Source organism: Sinocyclocheilus anshuiensis, unplaced genomic scaffold (assembly GCF_001515605.1).
Source record: "Sinocyclocheilus anshuiensis isolate Anshui unplaced genomic scaffold, SAMN03320099.WGS_v1.1 scaffold1144, whole genome shotgun sequence".
Classification (NCBI taxonomy): domain Eukaryota; kingdom Metazoa; phylum Chordata; class Actinopteri; order Cypriniformes; family Cyprinidae; genus Sinocyclocheilus; species Sinocyclocheilus anshuiensis.
Window position 1 is genome coordinate 219,952 of NW_015551101.1, and position 22,831 is coordinate 242,782.

Consider the following 22,831-nt stretch of genomic DNA (forward strand, 5'->3'; position numbering starts at 1 on the left):
GCTGAAAGATGTCATGACTAACTCCAAAACCTGCCCATAAACAAACAGTACTGAGATTAGAGAACATATTTTAACATCAAATTAAATTACACTCAGTATTATAACGAATAAAATCCATTTATGTTATGCAAGGCAAAAGGCGTTTCCATCGTGCAAAACGACCGCTGCTGACGCAGCTGACATCTCATCCTTATGTTGCGTTGCATAAAATAATATAATTTGCACCACAGACATTTAAAAGTAGCATTTTAATTTAAGTGTATTAAACCATTGTCTGTAATCACTTTTTCATTGAAATAGTGCTAATTCTCGTGCCGGTGTGTCGCTGAAATCTGAGCCGGTGAAGGGCTGCTGTTCGCGCTTCGCGGGGGAACTGCGAACTTTAGACCGTGGCCTCGCGTTTCACTCGTAGCTGAAAGATGTCGTGACTAACTCCAAAACCTGCCCATAAACAAACAGTACTGAGATTAGAGAACATATTTTAACATCAAATTAAATTACACTCAGTATTATAACGAATAAAATCCATTTATGTTATGCAAGGCAAAAGGCGTTTCCATCGTGCAAAACGACCGCTGCTGACGCAGCTGACATCTCATCCTTATGTTGCGTTGCATAAAATAATATAATTTGCACCACAGTAAAGACTTTATAAATTAAATAAAATGTATACAAACCTTTATTTCCCGGAAAGTGTGCACCAAATCAGTGGCGCTGAGAACCGCTCTCTCCTATAGGACTCAAAAAGCCCATGCTCTGACTGTAACTCAGCAGCTCCGTTGTTTCATCGGAGACAGGCTCAACCCAGCGGTTAGGCTTAAAAAAAAATAACCCAACAACTTAGTTACAGAAAAATTACCCAGCACCTGGGTAAAAATATTACAAATAACCCAATAAAATGACCCAACAAGATGAACCCAGCATTTTTTAGAGTGTAGCTGTTTTGGACCGTTTTGTGCTTGTAAATAATGCTGGATATGTGCATATTTCTCCCGATTCAGACAAGATGGCTTTCTCACTAGAAAAAGCAACTTTATGGATAGAGGACTTGTATTTTTGCCAGAAACAACACTTTGAAATTAAAAAAACATCTTATTAATGGATTACTTGTGGATTATTGTGATGTTTTAATCAGCTGTTTGGACTCTCATTCTGACAGCACCAATTCACTACAGAGGTGATGTAATGCTAAATTTCTCCAAATCTGTTCCCATGAAGAAAAAACTCATTTACATCTTGGATGGCTTGAGGGGGAGTAAATTTTAAGCAAATTTTCATTTTTGAGTGATCTATTCCTTTGAGGCAAGACACCCCAGATGAATAGGGTAAATAAAATGTTGTATAAAATCAGGAAAAGTATATATAAACAAACCCCCTCTGTCAAAACCGTTTGGTGTATGTAAGTGTTTCTGAAGTGGAGATTTCTGTGCAGTGCATGAGAAGAAAAAAAAACTCATTTTGAGAAAATAGCAAATACAATAAGCACTTAAAAGTGTATTTTGCATGTTTTCTTCCCACTAGTCTGAATAAACACATTATGAAAAGCCAAACAGCCCCAAATCTCAAAATTGACCAGTGCATGAAAAAACAATGTTTTTGCCTGTAGTGTTTCACCTTAAACACTAACATATATGAGCTTTCCATTTCACATGTGCGTTATAGTCACCGAAAATTGTATTCACCCCAAAATTTCCTCTAGCAGGCTAAGAGATCCGTGGCTCTGGACAGCTAATTTATCTGCTGGTGTCAAGCAGGAGGCAGGAGGGGGAGGAGGGGCGGAACCGGGCCGGCGGAGAGCGGGAGGGGGCGGCACTGCGGAGAGAATGGAATGTGACAGTGCTCCTCTCCGCTGTGTTCATTCCTAGTCTCATGCTAATTAGCACTGGGAACAGGCTGCCAGAGCCATGAGAGGTGCCTCTGGTGCAACATGATGCAATGCAGGGCTTCCCTGTCCTATATCAATGCAGAAACCTCTGTGGCTCATATCAAAGCTGCATCTTAGTAGACTGTGTCATCCTGCTGGGCTGGATCTGTTGCTTTGCTGCAGGCAGAAACAGGTTTATCAAAAGATCTTGTTTTCACGCCGTCGTCGGCATTGACATGTATTCAGTCATTTAATGTGCTAGGTAGGCTAATTGGTTAGAGCTCTACATGTTCTTATTAAATCCAAAGAAACGCTGGTTGTGGATCAGATGCGGTTTGATGAAAAACTGTAGGTCGGTCACTGAAGCTTTAGCTTGTGTTGATTCTGAAAATGGAAAAGGGCAGCTTCTATCGCTCTTATGCCTGATGAAAGGCTATTGATTACAAAACTGAATGAGTAATATTGAAGGGAATATACAGTCTGGGTTCTGTTGAGGCACTTTCAGTCCTTGCTCTCAGGTCTACATTCTTTCTTGTAGTTTGGTTGCTAGGCACTTCATCAGGAAACTTAATTAGAATGTGTGCAGGGTTTATTTTTCTGTCTGTTCTCTTACAAAGCCACTGCACCAAAAGCTCAAATAAAGGTCTTTTGCTACATACATAAATGGAGAAATGCACCAGCAAATTATCTACAAAATTTACAAAATAAAACAGCTGAAGGCATTCACTATAAATACCTCAAGTGAATTTAGGAATAACAGCATTATAATGTCCAGTATGAAAAATGGATATTCGTTTTGAGATTTGCTAAAGATTACATTTAGAAACACTGAAACTTTTAAATGTGACAATGCACCAAAATAGACCAATACCATAAAAAACAAATAAATAAATCTCTAATGTCAGCCAGTATCCAATATGGTACTAATATACATCTTTATATATGCTATCATTCAAAACTTTGCCAGTAAGAAATACCATTTTTATTATTTATTTATTTATATTCATTTTATGTAGATTTATTTATTTTATTTTATTAAAAGAAATCAATGCTTTTATTCAGGAAGGATGATTTAAATTGATCAAAAGTGAAAGTGAAGAATCCAAGAAAAAAAATCAAGTTATCATGGTTTCCACATGCACCAAGTCAGCATATTATAATGATTCATTCAGGATCATGTGACACTGAAGACTGAAGCAATGATTCTGAAAATTCAGCTTTACCATCTCAGGAATAAATTACATTTAAATATATATTCAAACAGAAAACCTGTTTTAAATTCTAATAATATTTCATAATATTACTGTTACTTTATTTTTTTAATCAAATAAATGCAGCCTTAATGAGCAAAAAAGTCAGTCTTTATAAATGCATATTGGGTGTTTTACCATAGTGATTGGTATAGCTGTTTTTTGCATTCTCTTTTCCAAACATTTTAACGTGCATATATGCTATATGATTTATTCCATTCAAACCAGCTTAGGCTGGCAACTTTATCTCCCCAGTGTCAGTGTTGGCTCAGACAGCTGATGTTTCAGGATCAAACCAAACAAACTGTGTTTGAGTATGTGCTAGTCTGTGTCATGCTATTTACACATTTACTGGAAATGTCACAAACAAGAGTATGTGAAAACTGTCTGCCAGATTTACTGAGAGATGTTTTTAGTCTAAAGATCGCATTTTTGGTGCTATCAGGCATGTGTTGATTTGAATTTGGATGACTGTGAATATATAAGGGAGATGGCATTAATGAATTTATTTAAAGCAGAATAACATCATTTGGCAGGGAATCTCACACTCAATTCCCAATCGAGAAGGTGCCTTCATTTCTTTGCGTTTGTGTTTCTCTTCGACGCAGATTCAAGAGCAGATGGAGCGCCACAGAAAATTGATCACGCCGTCATCGGCGGCATTGTCGCGGTGGTTGTGTTCGCCATGCTTTGTCTCCTGATTGTTCTCGGACGATATTTTGCAAGACACAAAGGTAAATCAAAAGGCACGATTCCGGCTTGGGCTTGATTTTGGGTTGTTGTTTTTTTTTTTATCTGTGGAAATGACAAACGTTCCTGTTTTAAGGTACCTACTTTACCCATGAAGCCAAAGGAGCGGACGATGCCGCAGATGCAGACACTGCCATCATCAACGCAGAGGGGGGACACAACAATTCGGATGACAAGAAGGAGTACTACATTTAACTCTGACTAGACCTGCTAGCTTCCTGTGCTGAACAGCAAACTGTGGACTGCTGGGTTGGGAGGTAGGGGTTGTGGGTTTCAATCAGGCTGGATTCACACCTGTGCAGCTGAAGAGACGGTGAGGAGAAGGTGCTGCCATCGAGACGGACGGGGTGTGGGATGGCAGAGCACTAGGATAGCTCAATTTTAGGCAGCTTCACCATCCAACACCTCCTGCTGGGGCCGGTTTTGTTCAGTTTAAACATTTGCTAAGAATTTTGTGCCTTGTTCTGTTCTTACTGAAGTTCCCACTTTCATCAGGACACCCACAAGCTACTGTCTCTCGAACAGTTCAAACCCGAGGTTATTTTATTTTCGTTTCATTTTGGTTTTAATTGCCAGCACATCTTAACGCTCTCTCTCATGCCGTTCTGTCTGCAGGTCTGAAAGAAAGCCAGATTCGGTCACAGAATAATCAATTGGGTTGTTTTCATGGATTGATTCCAAGTAATTTATTTGGCAAATTGCCTGTTGCTCTCCTTAGTCCCTTAGAGAAGATAGAAACCTCTTTTGTTGTGACCAACAACATTCAGCAGCAGTATTGTGTTGTTGCGTTATTTATTAGATATACTGTATGTGATTATAATCGGCTTGTGTTGATATTAGGGCTGTCAATTGAACACATTACTTCAATGCGATTAAATATTTAAAAAATGACGTTAAGTCAATAATGCCCCTGATCCATATGTAAATTTTGTCAATGACATTACATATTTTTGTCCAATCTATTTATTTATTCAAATTATTATTATTATTATTATTAATCTTTTAATTTTTTTGAAAAAATTTATCAAAACTGCTGCATTGCTTATATTAAAAATCAGAAAAATTCAAAGTCATGTGGTGCAATCAACATGCAAAAAAAAATAATTTATAGTTTAAGTAATGTAACTCCCCAAAGATGTAATGATATTTATGAATTAATACTTTGTAATTATTATTGATGAATTAATTCATTTATTTATTTATGGATTAATAATTAAAATTTTACCATTTTACTTTTGTCAAGATTTGTTTTTCAAAGCTGAACTACTCATATACGTGACATGGTGCCTTAAAACGTGGTGCTCATGGCGTGAGGTGGCAAAAAGATTTTGCATTTCAACAAAACATCACAGACTGAATACAATGACAAATCCTGTGTTATCGGAAAGGCAGACAGCCTCCAAAATCATTTACTGTGGACTGTAGGGTGATTGACTTAGAGGCCGTCCACACAGAGATGCGTTTAGCTGTATACGTAAAATATTTTGTATCATATCGGTGTTTCATCCAGACGGATCCAGCGTTTTGGGAGCCTGAAACCACTATTTTTTTAAACTGGGTCCCAGAGTGGATAAATCTGAAAATGACACCTTTGCATTTTCGTGTGTACAGCCAATCCGTATATACAAACGTTTGTATACAGCAAACGCAAGGTTTATGTGCATGCTCCAAGTCTTCTTCTCCATTTTTAGTGTATCTCTGTGGCAGAATTACAGCACCACATACTGGTCTGGCATGTATACTACAACATTTTGAGTCCATTTTAGTGGTTTCGTGTGTACGCAAATATTTCTTGAGACGATGCCGTGTTTAGGGATTTTATTAGAACGAAAAAAAAAAGATCGGATAGGGAAAGCTCTTGCTTCGTGTGGATGTGGCCTTATATTCAATGATAAGGAAATTTAACAAACAGTATAGTGTCCTCCAATGCCTAATTTGAATTAATTTGATTAATTCATCAGCATATGTTGTAGTTGGTTTGTTTAAAACTGTTAAACGATTGACAGCCCTAATTGTTCCTTAGATATACTGTATGTGATTATAATCGGCTTGTGTTGATATTTGGTTCAAAGCCCCTCTTTTTTTTCCCGACGTAAAGGATGCGCTCCATTTGAATGGTTTAGGGAAGGCAACGCACGGAAGCGGCTTTCTCTCTGATCAAAAGAGTTTTCCACTTTGATTGCGGTGCAAAGAAAATGAATTATCATTTGAAGTTGACTAATGTTTCCTTGTGATTACAAACCAACTTGCATGCAGCAAGTCACTCAGAAAAGCTGAATGGCTGTGAGTTTGATATGAAAAGGCCTCTCACTGACACACTGTAGATGTCTGCTACGGACTCTTGGCATATTTATCATTCCATCTACACAATTCGGGGGAAAAATGTCACCAGCCATATGCTTTGTGACATGTAGCGGACTGCTTTTAAAACATTTGGCAGCGCTTTGCATTCGCTGACTTCACTATGTGAATGTGATTTAGCTCACAGAGAGCCGCAGATAGTAGCAAATGTCTTTGTCACCCCTGTGGCCTGCTAGCTCAATTTAGAGACTCTATCAGGAAAACATGCTTCAAAGGCTCCACATGCACAGGGTCCAATCTTTGTTTGGAAAGGTCTCCCTTTGTACCCCGGGACTGTGGTCCTTTCTCGCCCGAATCCGAATGAGTTCATGTTCAACCTCTCCTTAATGCTTTTTCTTTTTAAATCTTCTCGCCGGCAGAAAATCTGTCGTTCAGTGCCTCAGTTAAATGCCGTGTGATTTATGTTTCTTAGCCACATTGTTTCGCCTAGGTGTCCTTGGGTGAGCTGTGATTTGTTTAAAAAGAAATTTCCGTTTTCATTTCATCAGTGTGGCTTTCTCTCGTAGCCCTGAGACGAAACTCCAGGGAATGACCTGTGCGGAAACTCGAATCTAGATTTAAAAAATCCAATAAAAGTGAGCCGGCGAACAGATTTGCGAGCTCTGTTCCTGAAGATTTCCCTGATTACTTTTTGAAGTGCCTTTTTAGCGGGAAATGCCAGAAATAGACAGAAAGGCTATAAGACTACCACACTATATCGGCCGGTCATGCATAAGCCTCATATTCTCATGTTTTTGCCCTCATGACCGCTTGGCCGTTCCACTTTGGTCCGCAGCTGCTGCAATGACAGTGGCCTGCAGTTTAATTAGTCACTTCAGCACAAATGCAGAATAAGACTAATAAAACGAGCTCTCTAGGCCTGCAGCAGTGCATAAGTCTTCCCCCCCGCCTCACCCGGCTGTAAATCAGGCAAAAGTCCTCTTTATTTCCCAATAAATCCCACTCGTATCCCACCGCCTGCTTAACATGAGCATGGTTTGTAAAGCCTACCATGTGGCGTTTAACGCAGTCCCGTTTGGACCCGTGGTTCACAAGTCCAGAATACACATTATGAAATGGCAGGTTGGGTCAGGAGGTCACATCTTAAAGGAACAGTTCACCCAAAAATGAAAATTTGCTGAAAATGTACTCACCCTCAGGCCATCCAAGATGTAAATGAGTTTGTTTGTTCTCAGGAATGGATTTAGAGAAATTTGGCATTACATCACTTGCTCGCCAATGGATCCTCTGCAGTGAATGGGTGCCGTCAGAATAAGAGTCTGGTAATCTGTTCTGATGAAGAAACAAACTCATCTACATCTTGGAATCTGAAATTTTTTTTTTTTTTCAGAAATATTTTGTTTAAATATGCAAATGAGGCATCTAATTAAATATGCACTAATTTCCAGAACAGAAATCTGAATATCGAATAAAGCCAGGTTTAAAATTGTTGTTTCATTTTGTTTACATACTAGAGTTAAAGGTGTTTGCAGAGGGGTTTTTTGATATCTTTTCACCCTGTTTTTAGGAATAAAATGTTGTATAAAATCAGGAAAATTATATATAAACAAACCCTTAAGTCAAAACCTTCAGAATATAAATGGGAATAAACCTGTAATGTTCGGTGTATATAAGTGCTACTGAAGTGGAGATTTCTGAAAAAAATCATTTTGAGCAAATGGCCTTTAAAGATATGTAACGTAACTGAAATCTACAAATGCAACAATACAGAAAATATATTTGCATGTTTTCTTCCCACTAGTCTGAATGAACGTATTATGAAAAGCCGAATAGCCTCAAATCTCAAAATTGACCAATGCCTGAAAAAATAATGTTTTTGCCTGTAATGTCTTGCTTAAATGCTAACATGAGCTTTCCATAACACCTGTGCATTATAGTCACCGAAAATTGCATTCACCCCAAAATTTCCTCTCGCAGGTTAAGATATCCGTGCCTCTGGACAGCTAATTTATCTGCTGGTGTCAAGCAGGAGGCAGGAGGGGCGGAACCGGGCCGGCGGAGAGCGGGAGGGGGTGGCACTGCGGAGAGAATGGAATGTGACAGTGCTCTTCTCCGCTGTGTTCATTCCTAGTCTCATTAGGACTGGGAACAGGCTGCCAGAGCCATGAGAGGTGCCTCTGGTGCAACATGATGCAATGCAGGGCTTCCCTGTCCTATATCAATGCAGAAACCTCTGTGGCTCATATCAAAGCTGCATCTTAGTAGACTGTGTCATCCTGCTGGGCTGGATCTGTTGCTTTGCTGCAGGCAGAAACAGGTTTATCAAAAGATCTTGTTTTCACGCCGTCGTCGGCATTGACATGTATTCAGTCATTTAATGTGCTAGGTAGGCTAATTGGTTAGAGCTCTACATGTTCTTATTAAATCCAAAGAAACGCTGGTTGTGGATCAGATGCGGTTTGATGAAAAACTGTAGGTCGGTCACTGAAGCTTTAGCTTGTGTTGATTCTGAAAATGGAAAAGGGCAGCTTCTATCGCTCTTATGCCTGATGAAAGGCTATTGATTACAAAACTGAATGAGTAATATTGAAGGGAATATACAGTCTGGGTTCTGTTGAGGCACTTTCAGTCCTTGCTCTCAGGTCTACATTCTTTCTTGTAGTTTGGTTGCTAGGCACTTCATCAGGAAACTTAATTAGAATGTGTGCAGGGTTTATTTTTCTGTCTGTTCTCTTACAAAGCCACTGCACCAAAAGCTCAAATAAAGGTCTTTTGCTACATACATAAATGGAGAAATGCACCAGCAAATTATCTACAAAATTTACAAAATAAAACAGCTGAAGGCATTCACTATAAATACCTCAAGTGAATTTAGGAATAACAGCATTATAATGTCCAGTATGAAAAATGGATATTCGTTTTGAGATTTGCTAAAGATTACATTTAGAAACACTGAAACTTTTAAATGTGACAATGCACCAAAATAGACCAATACCATAAAAAACAAATAAATAAATCTCTAATGTCAGCCAGTATCCAATATGGTACTAATATACATCTTTATATATGCTATCATTCAAAACTTTGCCAGTAAGAAATACCATTTTTATTATTTATTTATTTATATTCATTTTATGTAGATTTATTTATTTTATTTTATTAAAAGAAATCAATGCTTTTATTCAGGAAGGATGATTTAAATTTATCAAAAGTGAAAGTGAAGAATCCAAGAAAAAAAATCAAGTTATCATGGTTTCCACATGCACCAAGTCAGCATATTATAATGATTCATTCAGGATCATGTGACACTGAAGACTGAAGCAATGATTCTGAAAATTCAGCTTTACCATCTCAGGAATAAATTACATTTAAATATATATTCAAACAGAAAACCTGTTTTAAATTCTAATAATATTTCATAATATTACTGTTACTTTATTTTTTTATCAAATAAATGCAGCCTTAATGAGCAAAAAAGTCAGTCTTTATAAATGCATATTGGGTGTTTTACCATAGTGATTGGTATAGCTGTTTTTTGCATTCTCTTTTCCAAACATTTTAACGTGCATATATGCTATATGATTTATTCCATTCAAACCAGCTTAGGCTGGCAACTTTATCTCCCCAGTGTCAGTGTTGGCTCAGACAGCTGATGTTTCAGGATCAAACCAAACAAACTGTGTTTGAGTATGTGCTAGTCTGTGTCATGCTATTTACACATTTACTGGAAATGTCACAAACAAGAGTATGTGAAAACCGTCTGCCAGATTTACTGAGAGATGTTTTTAGTCTAAAGATCGCATTTTTGGTGCTATCAGGCATGTGTTGATTTGAATTTGGATGACTGTGAATATATAAGGGAGATGGCATTAATGAATTTATTTAAAGCAGAATAACATCATTTGGCAGGGAATCTCACACTCAATTCCCAATCGAGAAGGTGCCTTCATTTCTTTGCGTTTGTGTTTCTCTTCGACGCAGATTCAAGAGCAGATGGAGCGCCACAGAAAATTGATCACGCCGTCATCGGCGGCATTGTCGCGGTGGTTGTGTTCGCCATGCTTTGTCTCCTGATTGTTCTCGGACGATATTTTGCAAGACACAAAGGTAAATCAAAAGGCACGATTCCGGCTTGGGCTTGATTTTGGGTTGTTGTTTTTTTTTTTATCTGTGGAAATGACAAACGTTCCTGTTTTAAGGTACCTACTTTACCCATGAAGCCAAAGGAGCGGACGATGCCGCAGATGCAGACACTGCCATCATCAACGCAGAGGGGGGACACAACAATTCGGATGACAAGAAGGAGTACTACATTTAACTCTGACTAGACCTGCTAGCTTCCTGTGCTGAACAGCAAACTGTGGACTGCTGGGTTGGGAGGTAGGGGTTGTGGGTTTCAATCAGGCTGGATTCACACCTGTGCAGCTGAAGAGACGGTGAGGAGAAGGTGCTGCCATCGAGACGGACGGGGTGTGGGATGGCAGAGCACTAGGAGAGCTCAATTTTAGGCAGCTTCACCATCCAACACCTCCTGCTGGGGCCGGTTTTGTTCAGTTTAAACATTTGCTAAGAATTTTGTGCCTTGTTCTGTTCTTACTGAAGTTCCCACTTTCATCAGGACACCCACAAGCTACTGTCTCTCGAACGGTCTGAACCCACGGTTATTTTGTTTTCGTTTCATTTCGGTTTTAATTGCCAGCACTCTCTCACGCCGTTCTGTCTGCAGGTCTGAAAGAAAGCCACACACAAAGTTTCGATGTAAGATTCAGTCACAGAACGATCGCTTGGGTTGTTTTCATGGATTGATTCCAAGTAATTTATTTGGCAAATTGCCCGTTGCTCTCCTTAGTCCCTTAGAGAAGATAGAAACCTCTTTTGTTGTGACCAACAACATTCAGCAGCAGTATTGTGTTGTTGCGTTATTTATTAGATATACTGTATGTGATTATAATCGGCTTGTGTTGATATTAGGGCTGTCAATTGAACACATTACTTCAATGCGATTAAATATTTAAAAAATGACGTTAAGTCAATAATGCCCCTGAATCAAAATCATGTGGCACAATCAACATGCAAAAAATAGATAATTTATAGTTTAAGTATAATGTAACTCCCCGAAGATGTTATGATATTTATGAATTAATCATATGTAATAATTATTTATGAATTTAACAATTAATTTATGGGTTAATCATTCAATTTACTGTTTAATTTTAAACTACTCATATGGTGCATTAAAAATGTGGTGCTCATGGCGTAAGCTGGCAAAAAAAAATTAGCATTTCAACAAAATATCACAGACTGAATAAATTGACAAATCCTCTTGATATTGGACAGACAAGACAACCTCTCAAATGAATTACTGTGGACTGTAGGTTGATTGATTGACATACTCAATGATATGGAAATTAAACAAACAGTATATTGTCCTCATATGCCTAATTTGAATTAATTTGATTAATTCATCAGTATACGTTGTAGTTGGTTTGATTCAAACTTTTAAACGATTGACAGCCCTAATTGTTCCTTAGATACACGGTATGTGATTATAATCGGCTTGTGTTGATATTCATTCCGGCTTGTATCGCATTATCCATATACCAGCTTCACTCACAGACTAATTTATTGTAATTAACGCCCAAGCATTAAAATTGAATGCCAAAGCAAAGAAGAGCAGATCGGCTCCTGGCTCAGCTGTACAGGAAGGCCGTCACAAAGATGTCCCCTTCTATGAAACACAACATATCTATCAGAGTGTAAAATAGCTTTCATTTTTAGCTTGTTCTCATTCAGTAGGCTCAGTATGAGGTCAAGGTCAGTGAGTTTCTCCGAATATTGTTAGTGCTTCTGTGCGCTTCTCATAGTGACGTAAAAAACTTTCGTACTAAATGAAATAGATGGAGCCTGTATGTTGTAAGCCATACTCACAGTTGTGCCCTCCAACACATTTCAGTTAGCAGCTCTTATTCTCGATTCCTTCAATCCAGCTTATGTGTAGATGCCAGATTGAATGTAATAACTCTACAATAATGCAATAGTTTATAAAAGTGATTCCGGAATGTTTTGTTTATCTCATCAAACATGCTTTATTTTCAGGTGATGTATGCGAGGGAGAATTTTACTAGGGACACGTATTATGTTTCCTCACTCGTAAATGTATTATAAATGTATAGATCGTGAAATTATTACATTATTGTAGAGTTAGTATATAGTTGGTGAAATATTACACTCATATCAGGCATTGTTTCATATCTTTGCCCTTCGTTCAGCGTCCTAGACAGTTGGACAGATGCATATTGTTTGTGATTAACTACGTGGGGGCATTTTGGAGTTATGGTGAGAGTGCGCTTAACATTGTAAAATCCTTGTGACAAAATTGTTTGGTCATAGCGTTTACATGAATTTGTGTATTATCAAGTGTTAATTTTTGTTTGTTTGTTTTTTCTTAGTGTTATTTCTGAGATTATCTGACAGGTGTGCATTATTTAGATTTGAAACGCTAATAAAGTATGGTATATTCATGCAAGGCTCTTGTAGCTAATGCCACTCTTTATACTTGGTTATATGGAAAGAAACGTTCCTTTTGATTGTCATTGTATGTTGTACAGAATTTTGTGGTTTTATACAGCAGCAGATTTATTTAAACATATCATGTTCTGAATGCCTACAGCACTAAACTGATTGAGAATGAAGTAAATTAAAGTTAAATTATTGCCCCCTAAAAATATCTTTGGCCCCAAATTCATACAATACTATTCAAAAGTTGGGGGTCAAAAAGATTTTTTGCGTATATAAATGAATACTTTTATTCCACAAATATGACAGTGACAATAAAGACATTTATAATGTTAGAAAAAAATTATATTTCAAATAAATGCTGTTCTTTTCAACAGTCTATTAAAAAATGTAAAATATGTCTCATGAATGTTAAGCATCACAACTGTTTTCAACACTGATAATAATAAGAAATTAGAATGATCAGCATATTAGAATGATTTCATTCTGAAGGATCATGTGACACTGAAATTCAGCTTTGCCATCACAGGAATACATTAATTATTTTATTCAAATAAATGCAGCTTTGGTGAACATAAGAGACTTATTTCAAAAACATAAAAAAATCTTACCAACCCCAAACTTTTGAACTGTAGTATACATAAAAAATCAATATGTGCATCCAATTGACATTCCAAGCATGTGAATTAAAAAAAAAGTAATTTATAAATGTATACTATATCATTTCGCTAAATTATCATACTGTAATTGTAATGGCATGACGCTATTTCCAACATTCACATGTCAAATATGGAGTGAGGGCTACAAAGAGTCATAACATGGCGAGGGTTTCCACAGAGGATCCACCAAGCTATACAGCCAGATCACTCCTTTGCTTTCTTTTCTAATGTTTACTTTAATATTTACAAGTGAAATGGTAAGTGATCTAAAACTGCCCAAACCTGAAGAAAAAAAAACATGCACACACAAACATACCTTCAGTGTAGGTTTGATTCTGCCCTGTCTCAGGTCTGTCTATGAATTCATTTTTTGCATCTCAGGTAGAATGCAAAAGTGATGCCCCATATCTGAAAGAAAAGACTTTAAGTTATTATCAAAAAATCCTGCAGAATAGAGCATGTTCGACATGTTTTATCTGTACTTCAGATGCTGTGCACTGTGTAAATGTTCATATTACTTTGTATAGATAGGTCACAGCAGATGATAGGTTTATTAAAAGAAAATAAATCTAAGACGTGAATCTTAGTGCGTACATTTACAATGCATTTTCCATTTTTAGACAGCCTGTACCACCAGAGCCATTCTTCATTGTTTCTATAGGTTTTATGTCAGATATTTTGTCTCATCTCTGTAGTTTGTATTCCTGTGTAATTAGTTATTTACATGTTCCCGATTAAACTTTGTATTTGACCATGAAAATACATTTTTACAGAAATGGAGCAGTACTGTCTTAATAAAAAGAGGTATTAATGTTCAAAAAGCAGTTTAATTGTGTCTTATACGTTTACTGAAACTGATATCCTTCATGAAGTGTCCAATTAGCACCGTTCCAGACGTGCTCTACACCACTTTATATAGAAACATTTGATTTCTTTCGAATTGCTAAAATAGTCTCATTTGTCATACTGAGGATGAATTACCTGGTAGCACGTTTCATCGAGATTCGTGGTTTGGCAATGCTGTAAACATATGTTGTGAAATTCCAAACCTAAGTGCCAAACCTAATTACAATAAGTGAAACGTGAGGAAAAACGGAGCAGAAACAGCAGCGTGTTAGTGTATAATTGAGCTTGTGTTGCATTGGAATGAGGAGACATGCCAGATGACTTGCACTTTTGTTCTACTTTTGGCACCTAAGAGCCTTTATGACTAATAAGAAACTATTAATCCGTTTAATCCAATTATAATTAGGATTTCGAACAAACGCAAACCCTACATATTAACTATCAGAGCAACCAATCAGAGCACCCTAGCAACTACCTAGAAACCACCCAGAGCCCTTTGGCAACATTCAGAATATGTATAAAATTAGTTATAATTACTGTAACTTGTGTAACATGGACACTGTCTTGTAAAATGTTACAGTTGATATGCTGTGGATAACTCCTTCCTCTTGCTTACTGTGAAGAAAGTACACATTTGTGTTGATTGCATTATTCAATTCACATTGAACTCTTTATTAATTTGCAGTGCATTTCCTAAGCATAACTGTGAACATCTCTGCCTAATGAAAAAGGCAAAACCACCCATGAGAAAACGCACTGGAGTTATTTATATATGGTCTCTCAGTTGCTGTTCTTAAATTCATGCATGAAGTTCCTCTCGAGAGGGTCATTGATTGGTGATAAATTCTTAGGAAGGGTAGGTCAGCGCAAAATACAAGTGTTATAACTTTAATGCTTTCAGTGCTGTGGTAAATATCCTCCTGGGTGAAATAAATGTGGTCTTAATAGAAGAACCACACAGTTTCCTCGTAGCTGAGCTACAGTACTACTACTTATTTTTTATTTGTAAGAGCCACAGAGGTAATTTCCAGAATCATCCCACTGATTTACCTTTGTGTTAAATTAAGTCTGTCAACAGCATCTGTTATATGCTATCAATTACATTTATGTATTTGGTTTACACTTTTATCCAAATTGCTTTACATTTGATCAGTTCATCCATTATCTAGGAATCAAACCCTTGACCTTGGCAATCTTAGTGCCATGTGCTACTGTTTGCACTAACTAACTATAGATGATAATTTCAATGTCCCTCAGATTAAAAAAATACACAAAAACTTTGTGCAAATTTGCCAGTGTTCGCAGAATTTTCATGGACGAAATCCAGTCATTTCAAAAGGAATCCACAAATTTCATGTGAGGGCGACAGATTTTGCAACAGGTTCATGTTGGTCACACGGATTCGCTACTTGTTTGAAAGTGACTTCTGTGTGAGATGTGCTTGATACTGTACATGACACTATTATCAAAAGACAATGGACCTTTTTGCCTGTGAAATTTTACCTATGTGCCAAGTCATTGTGTCGCCAAACTTGATGTAGCATATGTGCGTTGTTGAATGTTTTAATTTGAGAGTGACCAAAGGCTTACATTTCAATCTCTTCATCACACAAAGTGATTGAATCATATGGATTAATTTCTCACATCCAAACACACTGGACCCCATTGACTTATATGAATATAGAAACATTTATTCTTTTGCAGAAAGCGTTCAGCAAAAATAAAGTCATTTACACATCATTGTTTAGTCAGTATAAAGGTGAGGTCACATTAATGAAATTCTGGCAAAGTTTCACAGACAAAAAAAAGGTCCATTATCTCAATAGTATATACAACTCACACGAAAGTTACGTTCAAACCAAGCAGCTTTCTGTTATTAAAAGCAGCAAATCTGTGCAACCAAATTAAACTTGTTACGAAATATGCAAGGGGAAATCTTATCACCCTCGCGCAAAATTCCCATACACGTGAATTCCAATTTAAATGAGTGGATTTTGCCCCACGAAAATTCACTGAACAACAGTAAATGTGAACGCTTGAAGGTACAATCACATGACCTTTGCGGAAACGTTTTCTTGTCGATAGTGTTGCGATGTATGTCTCGCAGCTTACGTAGAATTCACTTTCAAACCAAGCACTTTCTGTTGGTCAACATGGAGAATCCAAGTCGTTGTGAAATCTTACGTCCTCTCACAAAATTCCCGCTCGCATGAATTCCTATTGAAATAACTGGATTTTGCCCATGAAAATTAGCTGAACAATGGTAAATCTGACTGCATCTTAAAGGTACAATAACATTTTGCAGTCAAAAAAGGTCCACTCTCTCTTGTTAAATAGTGTAGCAATGTATGAAGCACAGCTCACAGAAGTCACTTTCAATCCAAACAGCTTTCTGTTGGTCAACGCAACAAATCCCCACATGACCAGTCACAAAATCTGCATGGGTAAATCTATCTGCCTCAAGCAAAATTCCAGATTGCGTCGATTCCTATTTAAATGACTGCATTTTGCCTACAAAAATTAACTGAAAATGGTAAGTTAAAGGGATAGTTCACCCAAAAATGAATATTCTGTCATTAATCACTCACCCTTATGTTGTTCCACACCCATAAGACCTTTGTTCATCTTCAGAATACAAATTAAGATATTTTTGATGAAATACGAGAGCTTCCTGACCCTCCATAGACAGCAATGCAACTGACACATTCAAGGCACAGAAAGGTAGTAAGGACATTGTTAAAATAGTCCATGTGACATCAGTGGTTCAACCGTAATTTGATGAAGCTACGAGAATACGAGATGAACAAAGTCTCACAGGTTTGGAATGACATGAGGGTGAGTAACTAATGGCAGAATTTTCATTTTTTAGTGAACTATCCCTTTAAGACTGACTCATCAGCCGAAAACATGTGACTATCTCAGATTGTGTTCAGATCCAGAACAAATGTCTCACCAGAGCATTGTGCCCAAACCGAGGAGTGCAGCATCCTGCCCTATTTGGCAACAGAGGGTTTATGTTACTTTTAGGTGCGTGAGGAGTGCAGCAGGCAGCTTAGCAGTGGGTGTGCTACTGCCTTGCCCCTGACCCACATTCTCAGACGGAGCAGGCAGCAAATAAATATCTTCATCGCTGTCACTGGCTGTGTGTCTGAGAGCTTGATCTTTCCCATGGCTGCTGTCAGTGGGAGTGGCAGCCTGCCTCGGCTCAGTGGGAATACAAGGTTTGCCGGTGAGTCATCTCAGTATGTGGTGAGCAACAAAATATCTGGGAGAGAAGAAAGAGAAGAAACTTCTTAAAAAACTGTATGGCAATAATTGATACTTGGGGTTATGGACCGGAGGCCACATGAGCTGACACTACACCGGCCTTTATATTAACCATGAGAAACACGTCTGGGGCGCAACAGCGGGAAACTTCTCTGCACCGGCTACATGTCAAATGGCACGTCAAAAGATTGCGGAGGCACCGAAAATAATCCTTGATAAATGGCCAACATGACATTGCAAGCATTAGTCTCATACATCACTCTCGGACAATGTCCCCCCAGGCATGTTTTATGTTTCAGATACAAGGCAATATTTCTCAGCTGTAAATGTCACGTTTGACTGTGCAGTTTATCAGCGATCTGTTCCCTTCAGAGAGCGCAAGTTTCGATTGGATGGGGAATTGATTTTATTGAAAAGCTCGTAACCGATCTCTACCTACAGCTTTCCCTGTGTGCGACTCGGTCTAGCGGAAAGCGGCAGTACAATGTCTCGCTACACACAAACAGCTCCGACTAAGAGCCGAGTCACTGGCACTGTTATCTGAGATTGACACATCCACTGCTGTCTGAAAGTTTAACTGGCAGAATCAAATCTCACAGCGCTTGTATTAACCTCCTATCTTTTAGCCATCTTATCTGGTATTGTTAAAGTCTAATTGGTTTTCAAATTAATTAAGGTTTTAAAGGAAGTATACTTGTCTACACAGGCAAAGACAGAGTTTACCACCTATAAAGACAGCATTGTTGGAGCCTGTAGTCAAGCATTTTCATTGTGCAGTCGATGCAGTTTCTTCCCGTTTTTCACCTAATGGGTTTTACTTGATAACAGTGTTGTGGAAGCTACTTTGAAATAGCTTGTCAAACTACAAGCTACTCGTGAATTAAAGTAGTTCAACTGCAGTCAAGCTACTACTCTAAAAAAACAGCAGTTAGATCCATTAGCTCATAATAAAAGTAGCTAACTGCTTTGAAGCTATATATAGGGGGCAATGTCTCGATTAAGGTGACAGTCAACTTGTAATGTTACATTTACACTAATAACTAATATATAGAAAGACTCCAAAACATAATAAACAACAGACTTTAAAGAGACCCCTTGTAAACAAAAGTTAAATGTGTCTTGAATAGTTATCCTAGTTTTCAGTGAAAATGACATAAATTATAAACCAAGTATGAAAAATGTACAGTCTTCATTGTTATTTGATTTTCAACAAAAATGTAATTTGTACCAAGGGGGTGAAAATGTCCCCACTCTGACGAAGCTATTTTCTTTATACATTCACAGCTAAATCAGAGTACAAGCAGTTTTAGCTTAAAATGAAAAAGACTAGCTAAAATAACCATAGATAAATATTAATATTTATAAATGAACCTTAAAAATCTGCCTATTTGAAAAATATTGTTAGCTGATGCTAGCTGGCTACCCAAGTAGATGGCTGATGCGAACTTGAGGGAATTTTTAAACATAAAGTCCAAATATTTTTATTCAACCACCTAGTTACAGTAAATTACATGAATTAAAAACAAAAGATGTGATATTCAGAACATGGTAACTACTGTAATTATGATAGTGGGAAGCGATGCCGCCTGGGGGCATTTACCCCACAGACTAGGTTTGAAAAAAAAATGATGTCATTCTGAAAATATAATTACATTTTCCTTAAATAGCATGTACTCCCTTACTACAGGTCTTACTATTCTCATATCATATATAACTGTGATGTTCTGCAAAACAACAAGCTTTAAAACACTTTTTTCTTACTGCTGAAAATTAGATCACTTAACATGAAATCAGTTTGCTCTCAGAAACGTTGTCAGTGTAAGCTTCATAGTGTATACTTCTTCACCACTTTTGTCAGCATAGTTCATAACACCAACAAAAACATATCATGATGAGTTTAATTAGTGGTTATTTTGGGAAAAACTGTGGGGGGGCGGAGATGGTTATTACAATATTACAAATCAAATAATATACTTTAATAGATTATACTTAAAAGCACACTGAATGTAATGTTTTCAGACATACTGTACATAGATGTATACATCTAGCTGAACTTTAGAGTGCTTTTTTGGCCTGCTTATGTAGAACTTAAGTACATCTTTATATGTAATTTCATACTTACATCTACTTTCTTTGAAATATAGAGTGTACTGCCTAATGTACTGACAACCATTTATGGTACAGTAAAATATACCTTAATGTCATTTCTATTTAAACTTGCATATCATGTCTTTAAATATATTTTGTATTTAATTAATTACCCATTTGTAATGATAAATTAGCAAGTTAATACATTTAATATATTAACTTTAAAAGTAATAGTGAATATGTGCTTTAGTTTGATGTCAACACATCAACAATAAGTTTACTTCTTTAAATCATGACAAAACCACGATTATTAAAACATGATTTAAAATGTCATTGCAAGTAAATAATTTAATTTGACATCATTACAGTGCATTTTTATAAGAAACACAGCCATGAAAGTGAACTGTGGCCTTTTATTTCAATAACATATTTCATGCAAGTAGTTTTTTATGAAAATTCTGTCATAATTTACTTGTGTAAATGTACCCTCATGTCCTTCCAGATCATCATTTACTAAGTAATATTTTACAATAAAATCTTATTTGTTAACATTTAGTTCATGCATTATGTACTGTAACATGAACAATGTTAGTTCACAGTGCATAAATAATATTAACAGATACAACTTTTCATCTTAAAATTGAATTAGTAAATTCTGAAATTAATATTAAGATAACTGATGTAAAAGTATTGTACATTGTTATAATGTAGTTAGCTAATGTTAACAAATTAAACCTTATTGTAAAATGTTACAATTAACTCACTGAGAGCGAGTTAATAATGACAAAATTGTTAGGTGAACTATACCTTAATCAAAGTATTACACTATATAAAAGCAGACCTAAACTGCCGAAGGGATTCAAATGGGCAAAATCTGCTCATTTTCTGAATCTGTCTGAGAGCTATTTCAGTCCAGTGAAGGGCATTTGTCTGATCTAGTCTCATTAGCAACTATGAAGAAACATAACAAAGAAATCCAGAACTCTCTAGTGACAACAGTGACGTGAAAGTCTGTTACCAGTCAAAAAATGATTCAAAAATACTTAAAGCAATTGACATTTAATAGACGGGTCTGTCATTCCGCCAATTAACAATAAGTGCTTTAGGATATTCAATGATCACAAGGGAATCAGGATTTAGGTCTTGTACATTGTAACCCATTTGCAAGTGCACTGGTGTCTTACCCCCAAGAGCTTTTGGTTTATCTCAACCCATCTTGACAGAGCAGCTCTCTGTGAAGAAGATCGTGACTGTCCTTGATGTGACACCAAAGACTGAGCTCCACACAGCGAACACTTCCTCCAGCAGATGTTACTGCAACATCTATTGCTTCTCTATAGCTGAGTGCACAGTGATTACCGCTTTGGCCATCTTATTTCTCTCCATTTCTCACTGCACATCACCTCTTCCTGCGGACAATCACAGGACAGGAAAATAGAACGCTTTAGCCCTGAGAGGTCTGCTTAGATGTCAGCCGAGTTGTGCGAGTCATCTTTTTGATCTGTTAGCCACAGCGGGTCTAGACAAACAGACAAGTTATTTTTATATCTCATTGGGGAATCATAAATTGAGTGTCCACTTCAGTATGGTGATTGTTTATTGAAACGTCTACCACGAGGTTCATAGTGTTCATAGAATATCACTGCACTCATTGCACTGAGACCTCTGAGAAGGTGAGTGTGTTCATTTATGTACACAAGAGCCAATTATAACAGCAACAATGGACATCATAGGAAATCATATTTTCATTTAAGGACTGAGTACAAAATAGACCCTATTTTTATTTTCATCAAAAATTAAATGAGAAGAAGCACCTATTTTTTTTTATTATTATTATTGTTTTGCAGTTTATTTAAATAAAAGTTTTTATTGTTGTTGTTTTTGCCATAACATTTAAAGGGTTGCAAATTTAGCTTAAATGAAGCTGTCAGTAGGGGCTTGAGAGTTTTTGGGGAACAATGGGTTGTATTTACTGATACATACAGTTAGCATTACTTAATATTTGTGTCACAATTTTTTATTACATTAGCTTGTTTGAGTATTGGGGTTGAACGGTGAGTTTGACAAATTTCAAAAAAGTTGACAAAAGTCAACATTATAAAATTCTTAAAAACTGAGAAAATTATTCATTTCCAAATGACATAAATATTATACTGTGTCAGTGTCAACATTTTAAGGAATGCTACATTTTTTTCTTGACTGGGGAAAATCATACGGTTAAATTGTTGCACACAAAATGTTGGACATTACACTGAAAATATTTTAGAATTCTTGCTATAATTAAAATTAGTTAATTACAAATAGTTTAACTCTATTGAACTGAATGGTAATAGGTTTTTTTGTCAAAATTATGACTTTGCTGCTTGATATTTAAGGTGCGTTCAGGAGTTATTTAGGCTACTGTTGCTATCAATGCTACAATGGTGTTAAACGCTGTACTCTTAGGCAATCGACAAGAATTGACGTTTTATGTAAATTACATTTAGGTATAGGCCTACTACTTATGAGTTTTAGGGAGCGGTCTGCATAATTAAGTAATTAATTCTCTTACCTGTTCAACAAAAATCAGCAGCACTCAGGATTTTCTGCATCATTGTACGCCGTACCAATGTTTACGATCGTTTTTGTCTTCGTCAGTCTTTCTGTCTCCTGGCTTCAGTACTTTTCTGCTTCTTCGGCCATAAATGTACTTATTCTCCCGTTGTCTCCGCTGGTAAAACACTATTAATTATAAATAAAGTGTGTTACTTTGTCTAGTTGCCGCTCTTCGCGTCGCTAAATATCACTATGGTATATATCTACAGAGACGGCATCCAATGAGCGTTAGGATTCTGGCGTTTAGCGAAACACTGCGATCACGTCATTTCAAGCACAGCAGAAATGCAACGCCGTACGAAATTAAATCCTTTTACAGAAAACTAGTCTTCATCTCATGTGAGTGTACACAAGATCACTCTTAACGAAATCACAATGTTTTTAATGTGAAAACCTTTTTAAATGCACTGATTGGACTTTTAATTGTAGATACAACTGAGAATTCTCCAGAAAGGCAAACATCACAATTAAACAACCTAGTTAGAATAGTTTATCTAGTTCATTTATTACATTTATTAGTTCTCGCAACAAAAAGAAAACAAATGGAAATTTGTGCCTAATACTTGGGGGGAAAAAATAATAATTGGACACCAAGGTGATGAAGGATATTCATGGAAAGTGCCGGCCATATTTTAAACCTCTGGTAGAAACGACCATAATTTATCCATTATCCCTTAAACTTTGGGCAGGCAGTG

General features: G+C 36.8%; 1 protein-coding gene across 3 annotated transcripts in view; it reads left to right on the plus strand.

The window, feature by feature from the left end:
• Nucleotides 1–4,228, plus strand: part of LOC107662762 (cell adhesion molecule 1-like) — a 188,599-nt gene extending 184,371 nt beyond the window's left edge. For all 3 annotated transcript variants that reach the window (XM_016452841.1, XM_016452842.1, XM_016452843.1), the window contains 2 exons: nucleotides 3,723–3,848; nucleotides 3,941–4,228. In XM_016452841.1, the coding sequence (XP_016308327.1) occupies nucleotides 3,723–3,848; nucleotides 3,941–4,059 (245 nt within the window). In that variant the 3' untranslated portion in view covers nucleotides 4,060–4,228. The remainder of the gene's footprint in view (nucleotides 1–3,722; nucleotides 3,849–3,940) is intronic.
• The last annotated feature ends 18,603 nt before the right edge of the window (nucleotides 4,229–22,831 follow it).